This window comes from Lytechinus variegatus, chromosome 6 (assembly GCF_018143015.1).
Source record: "Lytechinus variegatus isolate NC3 chromosome 6, Lvar_3.0, whole genome shotgun sequence".
NCBI classification, from domain to species: domain Eukaryota; kingdom Metazoa; phylum Echinodermata; class Echinoidea; order Temnopleuroida; family Toxopneustidae; genus Lytechinus; species Lytechinus variegatus.
Genome location: NC_054745.1, coordinates 27,852,080 through 27,867,411, shown reverse-complemented (window position 1 = coordinate 27,867,411; position 15,332 = coordinate 27,852,080). Strand labels below are relative to the sequence as shown.

General features: G+C 38.1%; 1 protein-coding gene across 1 annotated transcript in view; it reads right to left on the bottom strand.

Moving 5' to 3' along the window:
• Window positions 1-14,642, bottom strand: part of LOC121417310 (transient receptor potential cation channel subfamily A member 1 homolog) — a 40,276-nt gene extending 25,634 nt beyond the window's left edge. The window contains exons 1-12 of the mRNA XM_041610966.1: window positions 14,352-14,642; window positions 12,671-12,848; window positions 11,451-11,527; window positions 10,120-10,281; window positions 9,434-9,655; window positions 8,447-8,540; window positions 6,010-6,253; window positions 5,511-5,703; window positions 3,997-4,091; window positions 2,768-2,926; window positions 1,798-1,912; window positions 933-1,078 (exon numbers count right to left, since the gene is read on the bottom strand). Coding sequence (XP_041466900.1) covers window positions 933-1,078; window positions 1,798-1,912; window positions 2,768-2,926; window positions 3,997-4,091; window positions 5,511-5,703; window positions 6,010-6,253; window positions 8,447-8,540; window positions 9,434-9,655; window positions 10,120-10,281; window positions 11,451-11,527; window positions 12,671-12,848; window positions 14,352-14,603 — 1,937 coding nt within the window. The 5' untranslated portion in view covers window positions 14,604-14,642. The remainder of the gene's footprint in view (window positions 1-932; window positions 1,079-1,797; window positions 1,913-2,767; window positions 2,927-3,996; window positions 4,092-5,510; window positions 5,704-6,009; window positions 6,254-8,446; window positions 8,541-9,433; window positions 9,656-10,119; window positions 10,282-11,450; window positions 11,528-12,670; window positions 12,849-14,351) is intronic.
• Window positions 14,643-15,332: the final 690 nt, after the last annotated feature.

Below are 15,332 nucleotides of genomic sequence, written 5' to 3'. Positions count from 1 at the left end.
GCGGTGTTGTACCCCATTTTCCATTTGGATCTCAGTTCGGATTGTGAACTGCGGTGTTGTACCCCATTTTCCATTTGGATCTCCTAAAAACCATTTCCAAGCCCTTATCAACCGCGCTTTGCCAAGTAATCCAGGGGTAATCCCCGCTGTCTCAATTTCACCCCCACAGGCCAGTATATGAGCGTTGAGCAAAGGACAAAAAGATAAACAACAGCTGCGCTATTACGTAAGACTTCTCTGCCTGTAGTAGGACCTTCGGAATGAAATTATTGTATTCCATATTTAATCACGTTTTCAAAGGCATATTGTATTCAGTAACCCAAAGTTAGTTCATTTTCAATTTCGAACGAAGAAAATCGACCTCGGAATAAGGAAAGTAAGCGAATAAAAATGACGGCATGCTTACAGGGACCGCACTCAGCGCTGCGCATGCATCCCATCGTGTGTGGCCCCCTGCTGTGACCGTATATGCCGGGCTGTTGTTTTATCTTCGGACCAATGTCAAGAAACGGGTGTTTTGATACTTAAATTGCTTGCTTGGTGCAGTTAGGGTTTGTCGTACTTGGAGAAGAGAATTGATGAAGAGGGAAACAGGGGTATAGTGTTCTCAAGTGGAGGTTTTCGTCATGTTCACATCACACTCTAAGAACTTCTTTTTGATTGGCTGCTGAGGCATGTTACCATGGAAATGGGGCCCACCAGCCAATCAGAACAATGATTAGATTTCAAAGTTACACCATGGTACATGCAGTATTTCATATTGCTTGAAACAAGCAATTCCTGCCCTTCACACCCTATGATCTTGATTTTGATTTGCCCTTCACACTCTAAGAACTCACTTTTGATTGGGCGTTGAGTCAGCTTACCATGGCAACAGGAATCACCAGCCAATCAAAATCATGTTTACCTGGCTACATTTAAGTGCTACTTACTCATGACCATTACGGATCGCATGGTCCAAGCAATTCCTCCCCTTCGCGTCACACTCAAAGAACTTGATTTGGTCCTGATCCTGCTCAAGTAGCATCTCCACAATCAGAATATTCCCTATCTTACAGGCATACATCAATGGGGTCATCTGCACAAGGTCAAAGGTCAAACAATGTCATTACAAATCGTAAAAGTTGGGTGTAAGATCGTACAAGTTGGATGTAAGATAATCATTTAGCAATCATTTCATGACTATGGAATCAGACTTCAAGAAAATTTCTTCCTTTATAGGGGTTGCATAATCAGGGTCATCTCCACAAGGTCATTACAAATTGCGAGTATTTGAAGATGCAAGTAGTTGGTGTCATTTCCAGGCTAATTAGTTCTAAGCCAATCAGATAATTGGGTTTCATTGAAAATCACCATTTGTTCATTGAAATGCTCTTTGATTTTTCAAAGGTAAAGTCCACCCCAACAAAAATTTTATTTGAATAAAAAGAGAAAAATCCAAGAAGCGTAACACTGAAAATTTCACCAAAATCGGAAATCTTCAACTTTCACTTCATGAAATAAAATAGTTATATGCAAATCCTGGTCAGTATGCAAATGAAATGATCTGTCAAATTGAAATATTGTATAATTCAAACAATAAAAAACAACAAGAAATGGTGAGTGAAGGACATCACTGAATCTCTCATTTGTATGTCACTGCGTTGTGCATATAACTTTTTTCGTGAAAACTAAGCGAAACTTCATTGAAAAAATTTTTCAGTGTTATGCTTGTTTGATTTTTCTCCTTTGATTCAAAGCAACATTTTTCTAGGGTGGACTCCACCCTTAATTGATGACAAATAAAAATTGACTTACCCCTTTGTTGTCTTGAATTGTCACAAGCGACTTGTCAGTCTTCAGGAGAAGCTTGGTGGTTAGTTTATGGCCTTTTTTGATCGAAAGATGAAGCGGCGTTTGTCCTAAAATATTCCTAATCAATCAAAGAAAAGAATCATTCTGATGCGTGACTTGTCTATCTTTAGAAGAAGCTGGGCAGTTAATAGTTTATGATCCCTTTTTGAAAGCGATATGAAGTGGTTTTTGTTCTAAAATATATATAAAATATTTCCGGCAGTTTGTGTTGAGCTCTGGTGTTGAATGTTGTCTGCTGAACCGAGCATTACAGCTGGTGTTGACGATCTACGTGCAATTTCCCTATTCACCAACACCAACCCCCAGGGATTGGGAAAATAGTGATTTCAAGTTTGGTGTTGGTGTTGATGAACTGTAGTTCACAAACAGGAGGCGAACATGATGAAACACCCCGTAAATGATCTATTACAGTTAAGATGAGTGCAAATCATTAGAATTTTACACATTTTAATGAAAAATAATATTTATGCTTTCTGATTATTGCAGTGATTTTAACCTGTGCATTTTGTACGATAAGATTTTACTGCAATTTCTTCCTGATTTCACTTTCGTCGTCTAGAATTTCTCACGTAAAGTTGAGATGATCAGCAGCGCAGAGGCATGACGTCATAGAATATTGATAACGCGATTGGTATTGCTCCTCTGAACTCAGCTCGTTGTTGGGGCTCGGTTCAGAAGCCTTTTCACGATCTCAACACCAACACCGTACTTGAAATCACCCACGGTGGCTGCCTCTTATTTGACAGATGGAAAGTTTCAGGTCTACAGTAGGCTTTACTCCAGACATGGTGTAATTGGTTAAAGTGTCCAATTTGAGTCTGCGCTTACAGACTAGTCCGAAACTGCAGATTAAAAGTCAAAAGGTCATCTTTGTGAATGCGGCCCCACGAGATTGAAAATAACCCTATCTTACTGTTCACAGAGTCTGACATCATCGTCGTCCTGGTTCTTCAGGATAGCTTTTGCCGTGTCTAAATGACCCCCTTGGGCAATCAGGTGCATGATACTGTTCTCTTGGGGGTCTTTCAGATGGAGAGAACGCCTGTGCCATGATGCAAACTCCAAAAGGCTCCTATATGAATGAAATTGTAACAGTAATCTGCGGATTTGTCTATTACCAACTTGTCCACTCATCATGCTGTCAACCTTCATTTAGTTTAATATTATTCCATCCATCAACATTTCGTCTAACAACCAATTGGTCCAATAATCACATCATATATTCACCAAGTAGTCTATGACTATTTTGGTGGACCGGGACAGCATCAAAATTTCTTGACTCTGGACAACGACATATTTGCAATTGTTCATCCGGTGCAAATCTTCGGATGATCTGCTGTCCAAGTCCACCAACTCTCAACAAAAGCCCCTCAGCTCTACATTGTTATTTTGAATGCAATTTCAAATGAATTGATACGTTGTAGAGCATTTCCCTGCAGTAAATGCGAAAACTGCCTATTATACCCTGGTCTAACCTGGCACTTGGTCGACTCAAAAATAGTCTAATTCTAAGATCCCAAGATCATGGCCAAATACGCTTGGTCTACCATTAATTTGGTCTAATAAACACATGGTCAAGCTATCACACCAAGTAACACTCACCTGGTCTAAAAATCAGTAAGTCTATAACCAAGATGGAAGCCAGATAATTTGATTCATGAACAGTTCATACAATGATATATCAAAAATTAGGGTTAGATCTAGTGGGTTTTATAAGAAAGAAGTATAGAGGCTATTAGACAAAATAATAAATGGGCTACATGGCAAAATGGATGTCGACCAAAGGCAAAAGAAAAGTAGACATAATGGCCCGTATTCTGAAGTCGGGTTTAACTTAGACCGTGGTCTAACTCTGTGCTAAAATTATGGGAAGCCAAATGTGTCAAAATTTTTATTAAGTTGTATGTTTCTTTTGTTTACTGTGCTCTTTCCTGAATCATCGATGGTGAAGACAATCATCTATTTATACTTTTTAGACAATTATGAATGATTTGAGAGCAAAATGAGCTGAAAAATGATGTCTCTACTGTTAGTGATTTATGTAGCAATTGGCTATCCATACTTAAACCACAACTTTAAACCTGAGTTTAAGTTAAACCCGACTTCAGAATACGGGCCACTGGATTTAGTATAATTACTCACTCTGTCTGTCCCTTGGCTGCACAGAGCAGGATAATCTTCTCCATCTCCATAGATTCACATCCTGTACTGATGTCATCAAACCGGTTCAGCAATTCCTAGAATTGTTAAAGTTGAAACAAAATTATCTTTTCAAAACAATTATACTTCTCTAATGCAGGAGGAAGAATTTGGTCCTTTCTATATTTAATTTCAAGAAACTAACTTGGTTTTAAGGCATTTTATCTATTCAATTTGCTTCAACACACCCTTTCCTGTCAATCCATACCAAATTTAGTTAGAATTGTTTTTAATGTGTTAGGTAAGCAGTAAAAATGTCAGCGCTATCTAGGACAATTCTTGACTATGCTGGTGGTGGTATACGGTTCTATGACATATGCTCCAGCGACAATTGCTCCGCTGTGAATTCCACTCACTGATGGAACGACAAACTTCAACCCTGGATTTAACACCATACCTTATCCTAAACCTTAAAGGGGAATGAAACCTTTGGAACAAATAGGCCTGTGTAGAAACAGAAAAATCAAAGAATAAGAATAAAACAAGTTTGAGAAAAATCGGACAAATAATGAGAAAGTTATGAGCATTTGAATATTGCAATCACTAATGCTATGGAGATCCTCCCATTGGCAATGCGACAAGGATGTGTGATGTCACTGATGAACAACTTTCCCTTTGGTGGACTATAAAATACCCTTAAAATGTCTCTTTTTGCTTTTTCTTATGATGATGCAAACTCTTTATCCATGATGTATTCTTAAAAAATATGTATTACATGCCCTCATGTAGAAAGAACACATGATCTATGGATAGATGTGATAAAAGAGGCAATTCAAGTGAAATATATACTAAAGTAATGGGGAGAGTTGTTCATCAGTGACTTCACACATCTTTGTCGCATTGCCAATTTGCTATCTCCATAGCATTAGTGATCGCAATATTCAAATGCTCATAACTTTCTCATTATTTGTCCGAATTTTCTCAAACTTTTGTTGATCTGTTTCTTTGATTTTTCTGTTTTCACACAAGCTATCTTGTTCCAATGGTTTCATTCTCCTTTAACCTAAAACCAAATACAAAACCCTATTGCAACCCTAACCCTTTATATTAGATGAAATAAAGTCCGGAGCAATTGTCTGCGAAGAAAATGTCGTGTCACCTGATATACACATGACAGAGGTAAAAACGTCACAGGTTTAGGGTTAATAATAATACCAACATGCTTATATATAGCGCATATCACTGCCAAATGCGTCCCTATGCGCTTAATTGGATATTATTACCCTGGCTTTAGCCTCGCAGCCTTTTACAGCGCGATGGCATTTCAAGGAATAAATTCCTGCCAGGTACCCATTTACCTCACCTGGGTCGAGTGCAGCACAATGTGGATGAATTTCTTGCTGAAGGAAATTACGCCATGGCTGGGATTCGAGCCCACGACCCTTTGTTTCAAAGTCGGAAGACTAATCCACTGGGCCACAACGCTCTTTATAACATAGTTCATAAACTAGACATACCTGTAGCACCAAAGAAAGATTTTTTTCGACCGAGATCCATTTGATGAGCTCAATCAGGATGGATGAATCTTTGATGTGTTTGAGAAGGACAACCAGGCTATCGCTAGATCCTTTCAAAGCAGTGAACTTCAACAGAGATGGAGATCCGTCAACTTCATAATCGTTAAGATTCAGCTTCACCTCCTTGTCATGACTGAAAATAAAACATTAATAATATCAATATTATGATATGACTGATATGACAGTATCAGTATTTAATTTGTGATATTTTCTCTAATTCTCGGTATTGTGTAAAAGTTACAATATCAATGTGAAGCAAATGTCAATCTATTCTAACTATATAGTTTTTCTGGCAATGAAAATATCGTAAGGCTGGGGAAAAAATGTGGAAATTACAGTAAACTTTAAATTCAATTTTGTCTGAAATGGGTTTGCACTGTTTTATCTGTGATACGACCGTGCGGATGTACTATGTTATTTCTGTTTAGTACACACATACCTTTGATACATGATGCATATTTCTTCGGTGACCTCGGCATAGTTTCCCCTGCAGGCATAATGCAGCGGGGTCAATCCCTTTGAGTTCTTCGCGTCGAGGAGTAGAGGGCAAAGGTCGTGGAGCATATGGAGGATATCTAGGTGTCCTTGTTTACAGGCTGTGTGCATGATGGTTGATCCGTAGCGAGACTTGACGTCCATGAGATAATTGGCAGAGGCACCCTCCTTTTGATCTTCTGGACTTACTGAAAAAGTTAATCAATAAAGAAATAAATGTTATATTGATACTAGATTGTGGAGGATATCAAGATGTCTGTTTGCAGGCCGTGTGCATGATGGTAGATCCGTAGCGGGACTTGACGTCCAGGAGATAATTGGAAGAGGCACCCTCCTTTTTATCTTCTGGACTAACTGAAAAAAATTCATCAATAACCAAACAAATTAACATTATAATGGTACATGTACTAGACTGTGGAGGATCTCAAGGTGCCCCTGTTTGCAGGCCGTGTGCATGATGGTAGATCTGCAGCGAGACTTGACGTCCAGGCATTGGCGGCGGAAGCCAATAAATTAAGGGGGGGTCCACCTGAAATTTGGACACAGGTAAAAAATTGGACAAGCAAAAAACCAAAATTTTAGGGGTGGGTCCATCTGAATTAAGGGGGGACGCAGGAAACAAAATTGACAAGCAAAAAAAAGGATACCAACAAAAAATTATGCGTCCAGAAGATAATTGGAAGAGGCACCCTCCTTTTGATCTTCTGGACTTACTGAAAATGGTAATTAATGAAGAGAAAATTATATATGTACTAGAATGTGAACTAAAGCATGGAAAAAGGCTACAAACTATGCAAAAAGATTGTACTTTCAGTTAATCCACTGCAGAATTGCCGTGATACTGATCGATTGCGCTCCCAAACAAAACAAAATGGCTGCACCCATTCATGAGGATGACAATGTTTCGGGCTGATAAATTCAAGCAAGAAAATCGATAAATACTGCTCAGAAAAACTATTTTCATAGCTCTACTTGCTTGATTTATGGCTTGAAAAATTGTATCATGCAAACGTTTTAACATATAGATCACGATGAGGAAATCAAAGTCTGAAAGTGCTTGATATTCTCAGACTTTAATGACACTGAATTATTCCATGTTTTTCTTTATTTTAGAGGTCCACTGGTCTGGAAGAAATTGCACCAGTGACTGGCACCCGTAGACCTGCACAGGTGAACCATCCAGTTCGACTCAAGCCTACTATAAATATCGATATTTTACTATTTTAGAGTATGAAAATTAATAGAAAATTAATGATTGTTGCCAATTTGAGGAGCAAATGATGATTAATCTCAACCCCATGAAAGCTATGTACCTTTAGCAATCAAATACATACCACACAACATACAGCATCAGATTAGCATCTCATTACCTGTCTTGATAACCTCATGCAGCACCGTCTTCTGATAGATGTTCTGAGCTAACAATATCTAATCATTAACTAATCATTATGCACTCTAAATTGACAATGCAATGAAAATAACAAAATCACTGTTTACAAATGCAAATTGGCAACTTTTAAGAAAACATATTCTTTAATCATTAATTTAGACTGATGTTATATCCATATTTATTTTAGAGTATGACTCCTGTTACATCTGAGAGATTCCCTACCTCGGGCCGGCCCGGGGCCTACCTCGGGTCGGAAAGAAATCAGATGTAAACATCCCAAACCTACCTCGGGCCACCTTTTAGCGAACCTACCCGAGACCACATCCAGAGGTAGTCTCGGGTAGGTATCGGGCCGGCCCCGGTCCACCGATTCGTAGATGTAAACGCACACAAGCTTTCGAACCTATCTCGGTCCGTTCGCCAGCTGTCAAATTACGTCATAGCGCACGCTATCCCCTCCCCAGAGCCCCGTCGTTCTTCGAATGTTTTTGAGGCATGCGACACGTGAATTGTGATTGATAAAGTCTTTGATTTGAGTGAAAAGAAGCATTTTAAACGTATCATTTTCAAGTCGATCATATCTTCAACGACTGCTAGGATCATCAGCATTCTTTCAGAATCTCGGGTAACTTCAATTAGCGCGCGAATTATTCGGAGCCTAGATCGAGAGCGCCTTTTAAAGGTGTCAGCAATCGGATGCCGCTCGAAAAAGTACAGATAGGGCGATAGGGGAGGGAATGAACACTGTGATGTAAACAGACCACATTTCGGACTCGGTCCGTTCGCGAAGCTAATCCACCAATAATCCAGTCAAGGTTGCAAGTGGACTCGGTCGGGTCTCGGGTAGGAAACTCTCAGATGTAACAGGGGTCTATGTAAATGAATATAAAATTAATGATTGTTGCCAATTTGAGGTTGCCATTTTGAGGAACAAAAGAAGATTAATCTTGACCCCATGAAAGCCATGTACCTTTAGAAGTTGAATACCTACCATGGAACATACAGCACCGGATTAGCATCTCATTACCCGTCTTGATAACCTGGTGCAGCACCGTCTTCTGATAGATGTTCTGAGCTAGCAATATCTGCAAATTATCGAGAAAAAAGTATTGCTTTATTCTGATTTCGACTAAATTCAGACCAGGAAGAGTTTCAATAACATTTTTGTCTGACAACTTTCCTTGATTTTGATTGGCTGAGAAGCACGGCTCCCATGGTGAATGTTGGATAAAACAGGACTTGCCGGATAAAATGTCAAACAAGAGCTTTCATGAAACGCTCCCCAGAGCTACTCAATATAGGTAAATTTGAAATCAAACTGTATTCATAGAATAATTTCTTTTTTAATTCCCCTCCCAAGTTAGCTGATACAGTTTCTTATATCCTCAAGAGCAAGTGTGCCCAATATCACATCAAACTTGGAACAAAATAATCGATTCTTTTAAAAAAAAAAACTGTGGCCATTGAAGCAAAATTGATGCAAGTTACCATGGATAAAAAACATCACCAATGAGTCCAAGTCTTGTTCTAATTCATAAAAAGTGGTCTCGTTAATACAGTAACCTTAGAAACAAGCGTCAATCTGTGGAAAAAACGTTTATTATCGAACACTTTCTCAATATGCATGCTGAATAAGCATAATCAAGGATGAAAAATGTGTAAGTAAACAATGGTTTGAAACCACATGTCCCAAACTACATTTGACCAATTTGTAATGACATGGAGTTATACCAGGCAAGGCACACAGTGTGAACACTCCTTTGGTCATTGTATTTGAAATCACTCAAGTGTATGTACCAACTATGGTACTGTAATGCAGGGATGCCGGTGAATGAACTAGTGCATTGAATCCCACACTCAGTATTTGATTTCAAATACAATTACCAAGGGAGTGTTCACACTGTGTGATTGCCTGGCATAGCTCCATATCATTACAGAGAGCACGACTGCTTCAATGGTGACCTTTGACCTTTCTTACCTTCCGCATGTCACATCCTCTATGCTGACAGCCTGAAAGGAACCGCAGAGCGTACTTGACGTTGCCTTTCTTCAGGATGATGTAGAGGGGGGTGTTCTTGGCGGCGTTGACGGAGAGGGGATTGGCTCCGTGCTTCAGAAGCAAGAGGGCGCTCTCAAACTGACCGTTGTGGCAGAGGATATTGAGAAGGGTTGAATTGACCCTTCCGAACTTGACCGGTTGCTGTTTAGAGGAAACATACCGAAAAAAGGTTTATTTATTTCATAAGCCTAGCTCACACCTTTATGTTGTGAGCTAGGGTGCATATTGCTGCGTTAGGCGAAAGCAGCAACATGCAGCCTAACGTACCTTACTATCCGAGAAATATTCGGTTGCAAACACACTTTTGCATACAAGCTCATATAAAGTTGCACAAAGTAAAACAAAGTGATCCAAGTTAAAACGAAGAACAAGCGAGGAAGTAATTATTGCACACTCTAAATTGGCAATGCAGTAAAAACAACAAAATAACTGTTTAAAATACAAAATGGCATATTATCATAGGAATTTTGCCTTCAATATTCATTTTGACCCATGCTATATCCATATTTCTTTTTTTCAAGTATGAAAAGAAATACAAATTCACCAATTATTGCCAATTTAGGGAGCAAAGGTAAATACATCTTGGCAATGTCATCAATACTTACATCCACACGGATTTCTGGATGTGAAAGTAGAGCTCTGACCACCATCTTCTGACCATCATATTTACACGCCAGCTGGAGAGGAGTCTGACCTTGATTGTCCTTGACATTCACCTGCACCTTATTAGCAACCAACAGTTCAATCAACTGAGCTTTATCCTTTGCCTGTGGAAAATATAAAAATGTTACATATCCTCAAATTGGCAATTCCAATAATGATAATAATTAAAATAATAATAATTTCATTTAATTGCATTTCATGTGATGGCCTCAAAATGCAGCCTTTCTCATCACAATCCCTGAGTGAATGGGTGCACAGACATGGGGTACCATTTTTTGTTCAATCTGAAAATGATTGGCAGAGGTTTTTCCCTAGAAAATTTATTTCTATAAAATTTTTACGAGATTTTTGGCACACATGCTCATTAGAATGATAGGAACATTATCAAATGAAAATCATTGTAAAATAAAAAGAAATTCACGTTGAATCTTAACTTGCATAGTTAGGTGTGCAGACATGGGGCCCACCCTCATACATTGAAAATAAGGACCAGCTTGACTCAACCATTAAACAATGCCCATCCCACATGTTCAGGGAGGAATTAATCATTGTTTCACTTGGAAATGAGGAGAAAATAAGAATATTTCATATGATTAAAAAAAAAGAAATAGTGAGTGGATGATGTCTTCAGTCTCATCAATGCATACCAACCAGGATGTGCATATAACCGTTTTTGTGAAATTAAGGCAAACAAAAGATACGATGAGATTACAATTTCCTATTTTAAACTCAACAAGTGAAATGCCTCTGGCCGTCTCACCTGCATCACGCGATTCAACATAGCAGCAGTGCTGACTTTGAAAACTTCTATAACTCGCACAAGATGTTCAGTGATACTTGGTTACTCTTATTTCCACGTTTTATGAACTAGACCAATACACTTACAGAAATAGGATGGTAATTCAACAAATACCCCCAATGTGGCCAAAGTTCATTGATCTCACATGACCTTTGACCTTGATCATGTGACCTGAAACTTGCAAAGGATATTCAGTGATACTTGATTACTCTTATGTCCAAGTTTCAAAAGTCAGATCAATAAACTTGCAAAGTTATAATGGTAATTCAACAGATACCCCCATTATGGCCAAAGTTCATTGACCTTGGTCATGTGACCTAAAATGCGCACAGGATGTTCACCGCCGTCGGAAAAGCGGTGCCTATAGTCTCACTCTGCTATGCAGGTGAGACAATAAAAACTTAATTTAAATCAGTTTTGGGTGACTTAGTTTTTGGATTGGGGGTGGCTGGTCACAAATGGGACTTGACTTACCTGTCCTTCTAGCCTAGCTTTGTCTCTGACAGCAAGGTGTATAGGCCTCTTCCCGCCTGCTCCCCTCACATTAAGATCTAAAAACAAAGCCAGGCAATCGGCCCAAAATCACAGAGGTGAAGTCGAACCCATGGTTTATACAGAATTCACATGACCTTCCGATTACAAAGCGCAATGTATACAAAAAACTGCATAAACCGTGGGTTCAACTGACAGTTAAAAAAAAACATCTTTGTAAATTGGGGCCAATATGAAAAAGTACACAAGACACCCATGTCCATATTAAATCCAATGTAGAAGAGCCATGATGGAGTGGTTCTGACTCTCGCCTTGTAATCATCAGGTGTGTTTGAAATCCCACTGCAGCCCAGCATAATTGGTTTATATCATACCGGCTCCTTGTTGGAGGATGACTATATCACATCAATATCACTATCATATTAAATTAACATCAATTTTCATCGTTATAATTGGGTTATATCCTACCTACATGTACTTGATGTTGGATGACAATAATCACTGTAACAGTTCAATATCACTATAATGTATCATATCAATATTAATGTAGTTACAGCTACATGTGTGTCCTACTGGCTCAATGTTGGACGATGATAACAACTATATTATATCATTGTTACTATTATACATTATAACAACATAAATATCATAGTTATAATTGGTTTCATAAAACTGGTTCAAGGATGTATTCAATAGTGAGTAACAGAAGTAATGTGTTCAGGCTTTAATTCTCCACAACCTCCTAGGCTCCATACATTACCTTGTAGCACTGTGCATGTTGGGTGCATCATTTTACCCATAGCGCGTAACAAACTGAGACGGCATCTGAAATGCGCGTTCTTTTAAAGAAAAGGCTATCAGTACCGGAGCTAACTGAGGCATGCATACTAGACATGCCTGTAAATGTCTAATAGAAAGCAGGTACGGATGTGACCTCTTTCTCTGTGCGCTCCCTAGAATATTTGGAGGGATTTCAACAACATTTCCACTACAAACTTCCTCTGCCCAGCTGTTCTATAAAACAAATAATGCACATTTTAAAAATAGTGATGTTATTGATGATGCAGGCACCTGCGATATTGCAATAACATGCAAAAGGTACTCGGTGCAAGTGCCTTGTGCTTTTGCATATATGGCAAATACCCTCAAATCGCCACAACAGACTCCTAAATATGCATTATTTGTTTTATATCATATCCTACCTGCCCCATGATGGATGAGCATCTCAACCCAAGGTATCAAGACCTTCATACAGGCATAGTGGATAATACTGTTACCCCTCCCATCCTTTGTGGCTATCTCCTTTGAGATCTGTTCCGGGGTGAGGTTCTGCAGGAGACTTTTGGCTTTCTCTATATCAGGTTGCTTGGAGTTCACTAACTGGATACAAAATGAGAGGATTTTTAAATATTTTATCAAACAAAGATTTTATTGCTTCAACATAAAATCACAATATACATAAATAATAGCAGCAATATAATTAATCATCTATACATTAGTAGAAAATGAGGGGATTTTGTAAAAAGAAGGTTTTAAAAACTGTTATTAATTTCACTATGCAGAAGCCACCTTGAGCATTTCAATCTCAAGGTTTCAACTTTTGAAAATTACAAATGCATAATTTCTAGAAAAAATTTATTATCAGCCAATCAGATGATTTCACTAGTTAACTGTTATTCTAAATTTTTTATTGTAACAAGTTTTATGAAACGGACTTATGTCTTTCTGATTTTGATGTTAATTGATCCCACCTAATAATCATATCTGATACACATCTGAAAAACTCAATTATACACACCCTTACTGTACACACAAAGCTGCATCCTTATCAAGGAGGTAGCCTTGATACACATTCCCATTAAAACAATTATTTCCTTTCAGTTTTTACAAAAAAAAAAAACATATAGAAAAATATTTGTGAAGAAGTTTCATGTTTCAGTCATCCAGGGACTTCTGTTTTTTACTATCTAAGACATTAATATACCTTACGAAGGGAGTTCCCCTCATTGTAAGAGATTTTCACTAAGATTTCCATTTACGGTGTTTTCTTCTCTTTTCTGCGTCATGAGTATCTTTGTATGATGGATGCCAATGCATTTCCAATGTCCATATCATTTTTATCATTATTGCATGAGTAAAATGTACCATAAGAAGGGAGTTCCCCCTCATTGTAAAAATATGTGAAGGGAGTTTCCATCATTGAAAAAATAGAATGTGTCTTACAAAGTGAGTTCCCTTAAGAAGGGAGTTCCCCTCATTTTAAGCTGTATCAAACCTTAAAGGACAAGTACAAGGCAACAAAAAGTTGATTTGAATAAAAAGAGAAAAATGCAACACTGAAAATTTCATCAAAATTGGATGAAAACTGAGAAAGTTTCTCTAAATTCACAAAACATTGTGATCGGTATGCAAATGAGGAGACTGATGATGTCATCAACTCACAATTCCTTTTGTATTTTATATGTGAAATGTGAAATATTCTAATTTTCTCCTCATTGTCAAGTGAAAAAACAATTTATTCTGCCCTGAACATGTGGAATTAACATTGTTTAATACTACATGCATATGGCTCAGTCAAGTTGGTCCTTTATTGTCAAATCTGTAAATAATGAAATATTTGTATAATTCAAACAATGAAAAAAAAATAGTGAGGGACATCATCGACTGTCTCATTTGCATGCAACTGAGTTGTGCATATCACTGTTTTGTGAAAAATTAGTGGAACTTAAAAATGCCATAACTTTATTTTACATCTGATTTTAATGAAACTTTCAGCGTTACAATAGTTTGATTTTTCTCTATTTACTCAAATCAACATTTTTCTGGTGTGGACTTGACCTGTAGGGGAGTTCACCTCATTGTAAGAAGGAATGTACAATGTACCTTTAGAAGCGAGTTCCCGCGAACTTTCCTGGCCAAGATTCTAAAGCTTGCTTTCCCGCTGGGCATCTCGGGCTCCGATTCCGACTGTGAACTTTCCGACTCTCCTTCGCTCCCGGAGTCATTGTCGGTGAAAGGGGGCGAGGGGGTGCCCCTCCCTTCTTCCTCATCACTGGAGTCTGTTGAGGAATCGCTTCGTTGACTCAGGTTCCACACCGCATGGCTTCGGAACCGCTGCGGGTACCGCTTCATCATATTCTCGTAATTCCTTTGTTTGGTTTCAAGTGAAAGGAAAATATAAAATAACTGAATTCAATTAAATTCTATTTGGTAATACAAGGCCAGTCGGGAATACAACAACTCACTTTAATAAGAATGAAATGATCAAATCCATTAGAAAGATTCATAAGTGGCTAATATAATAGAAATTACCAATTAGGTGATTTTCCCCCCAGCCATGGGGGGGAAATCAACATCCTTCCAAATATGGTACTTTCCTAAATATTTATATCAGACATCTCTGGCTCTGCTGGGTGAATGGACAATGTAATTAGAGTCTAGATATGATCAACCGGTATTGTAATCAGACTCAGAGCAGAGGTGAATGGAGCTGAGCAAACACATCCAATTTTAGAGACAGAAGAGGTTGTTAATGGTTATTATTTCCTGATTTCATTCACTTGTTCACTGCAACCACCCTGCCTATCTGTGCCGTTCACAACACACACTTACAAAATTCTTCAAAATATCCCTTTTGTAACCAAAATTAATCATTTCCATAAAACGTTAGTTGTGATTTACTTTCATAAAACTTGGGGACCATTTTTTTTCTCCAGAGCACTCAAAAAATTTAATTTTGAACATTTCTTCTGAAGGCCCTCTATTGATGGTAAGTAAAATTGCTTCAGAATTGTCAAAAAACAATCTCATATTTTTAATTAAGAAAAAAAAATTGAAATTCAATTTACTTGAACAGAGCCAAGT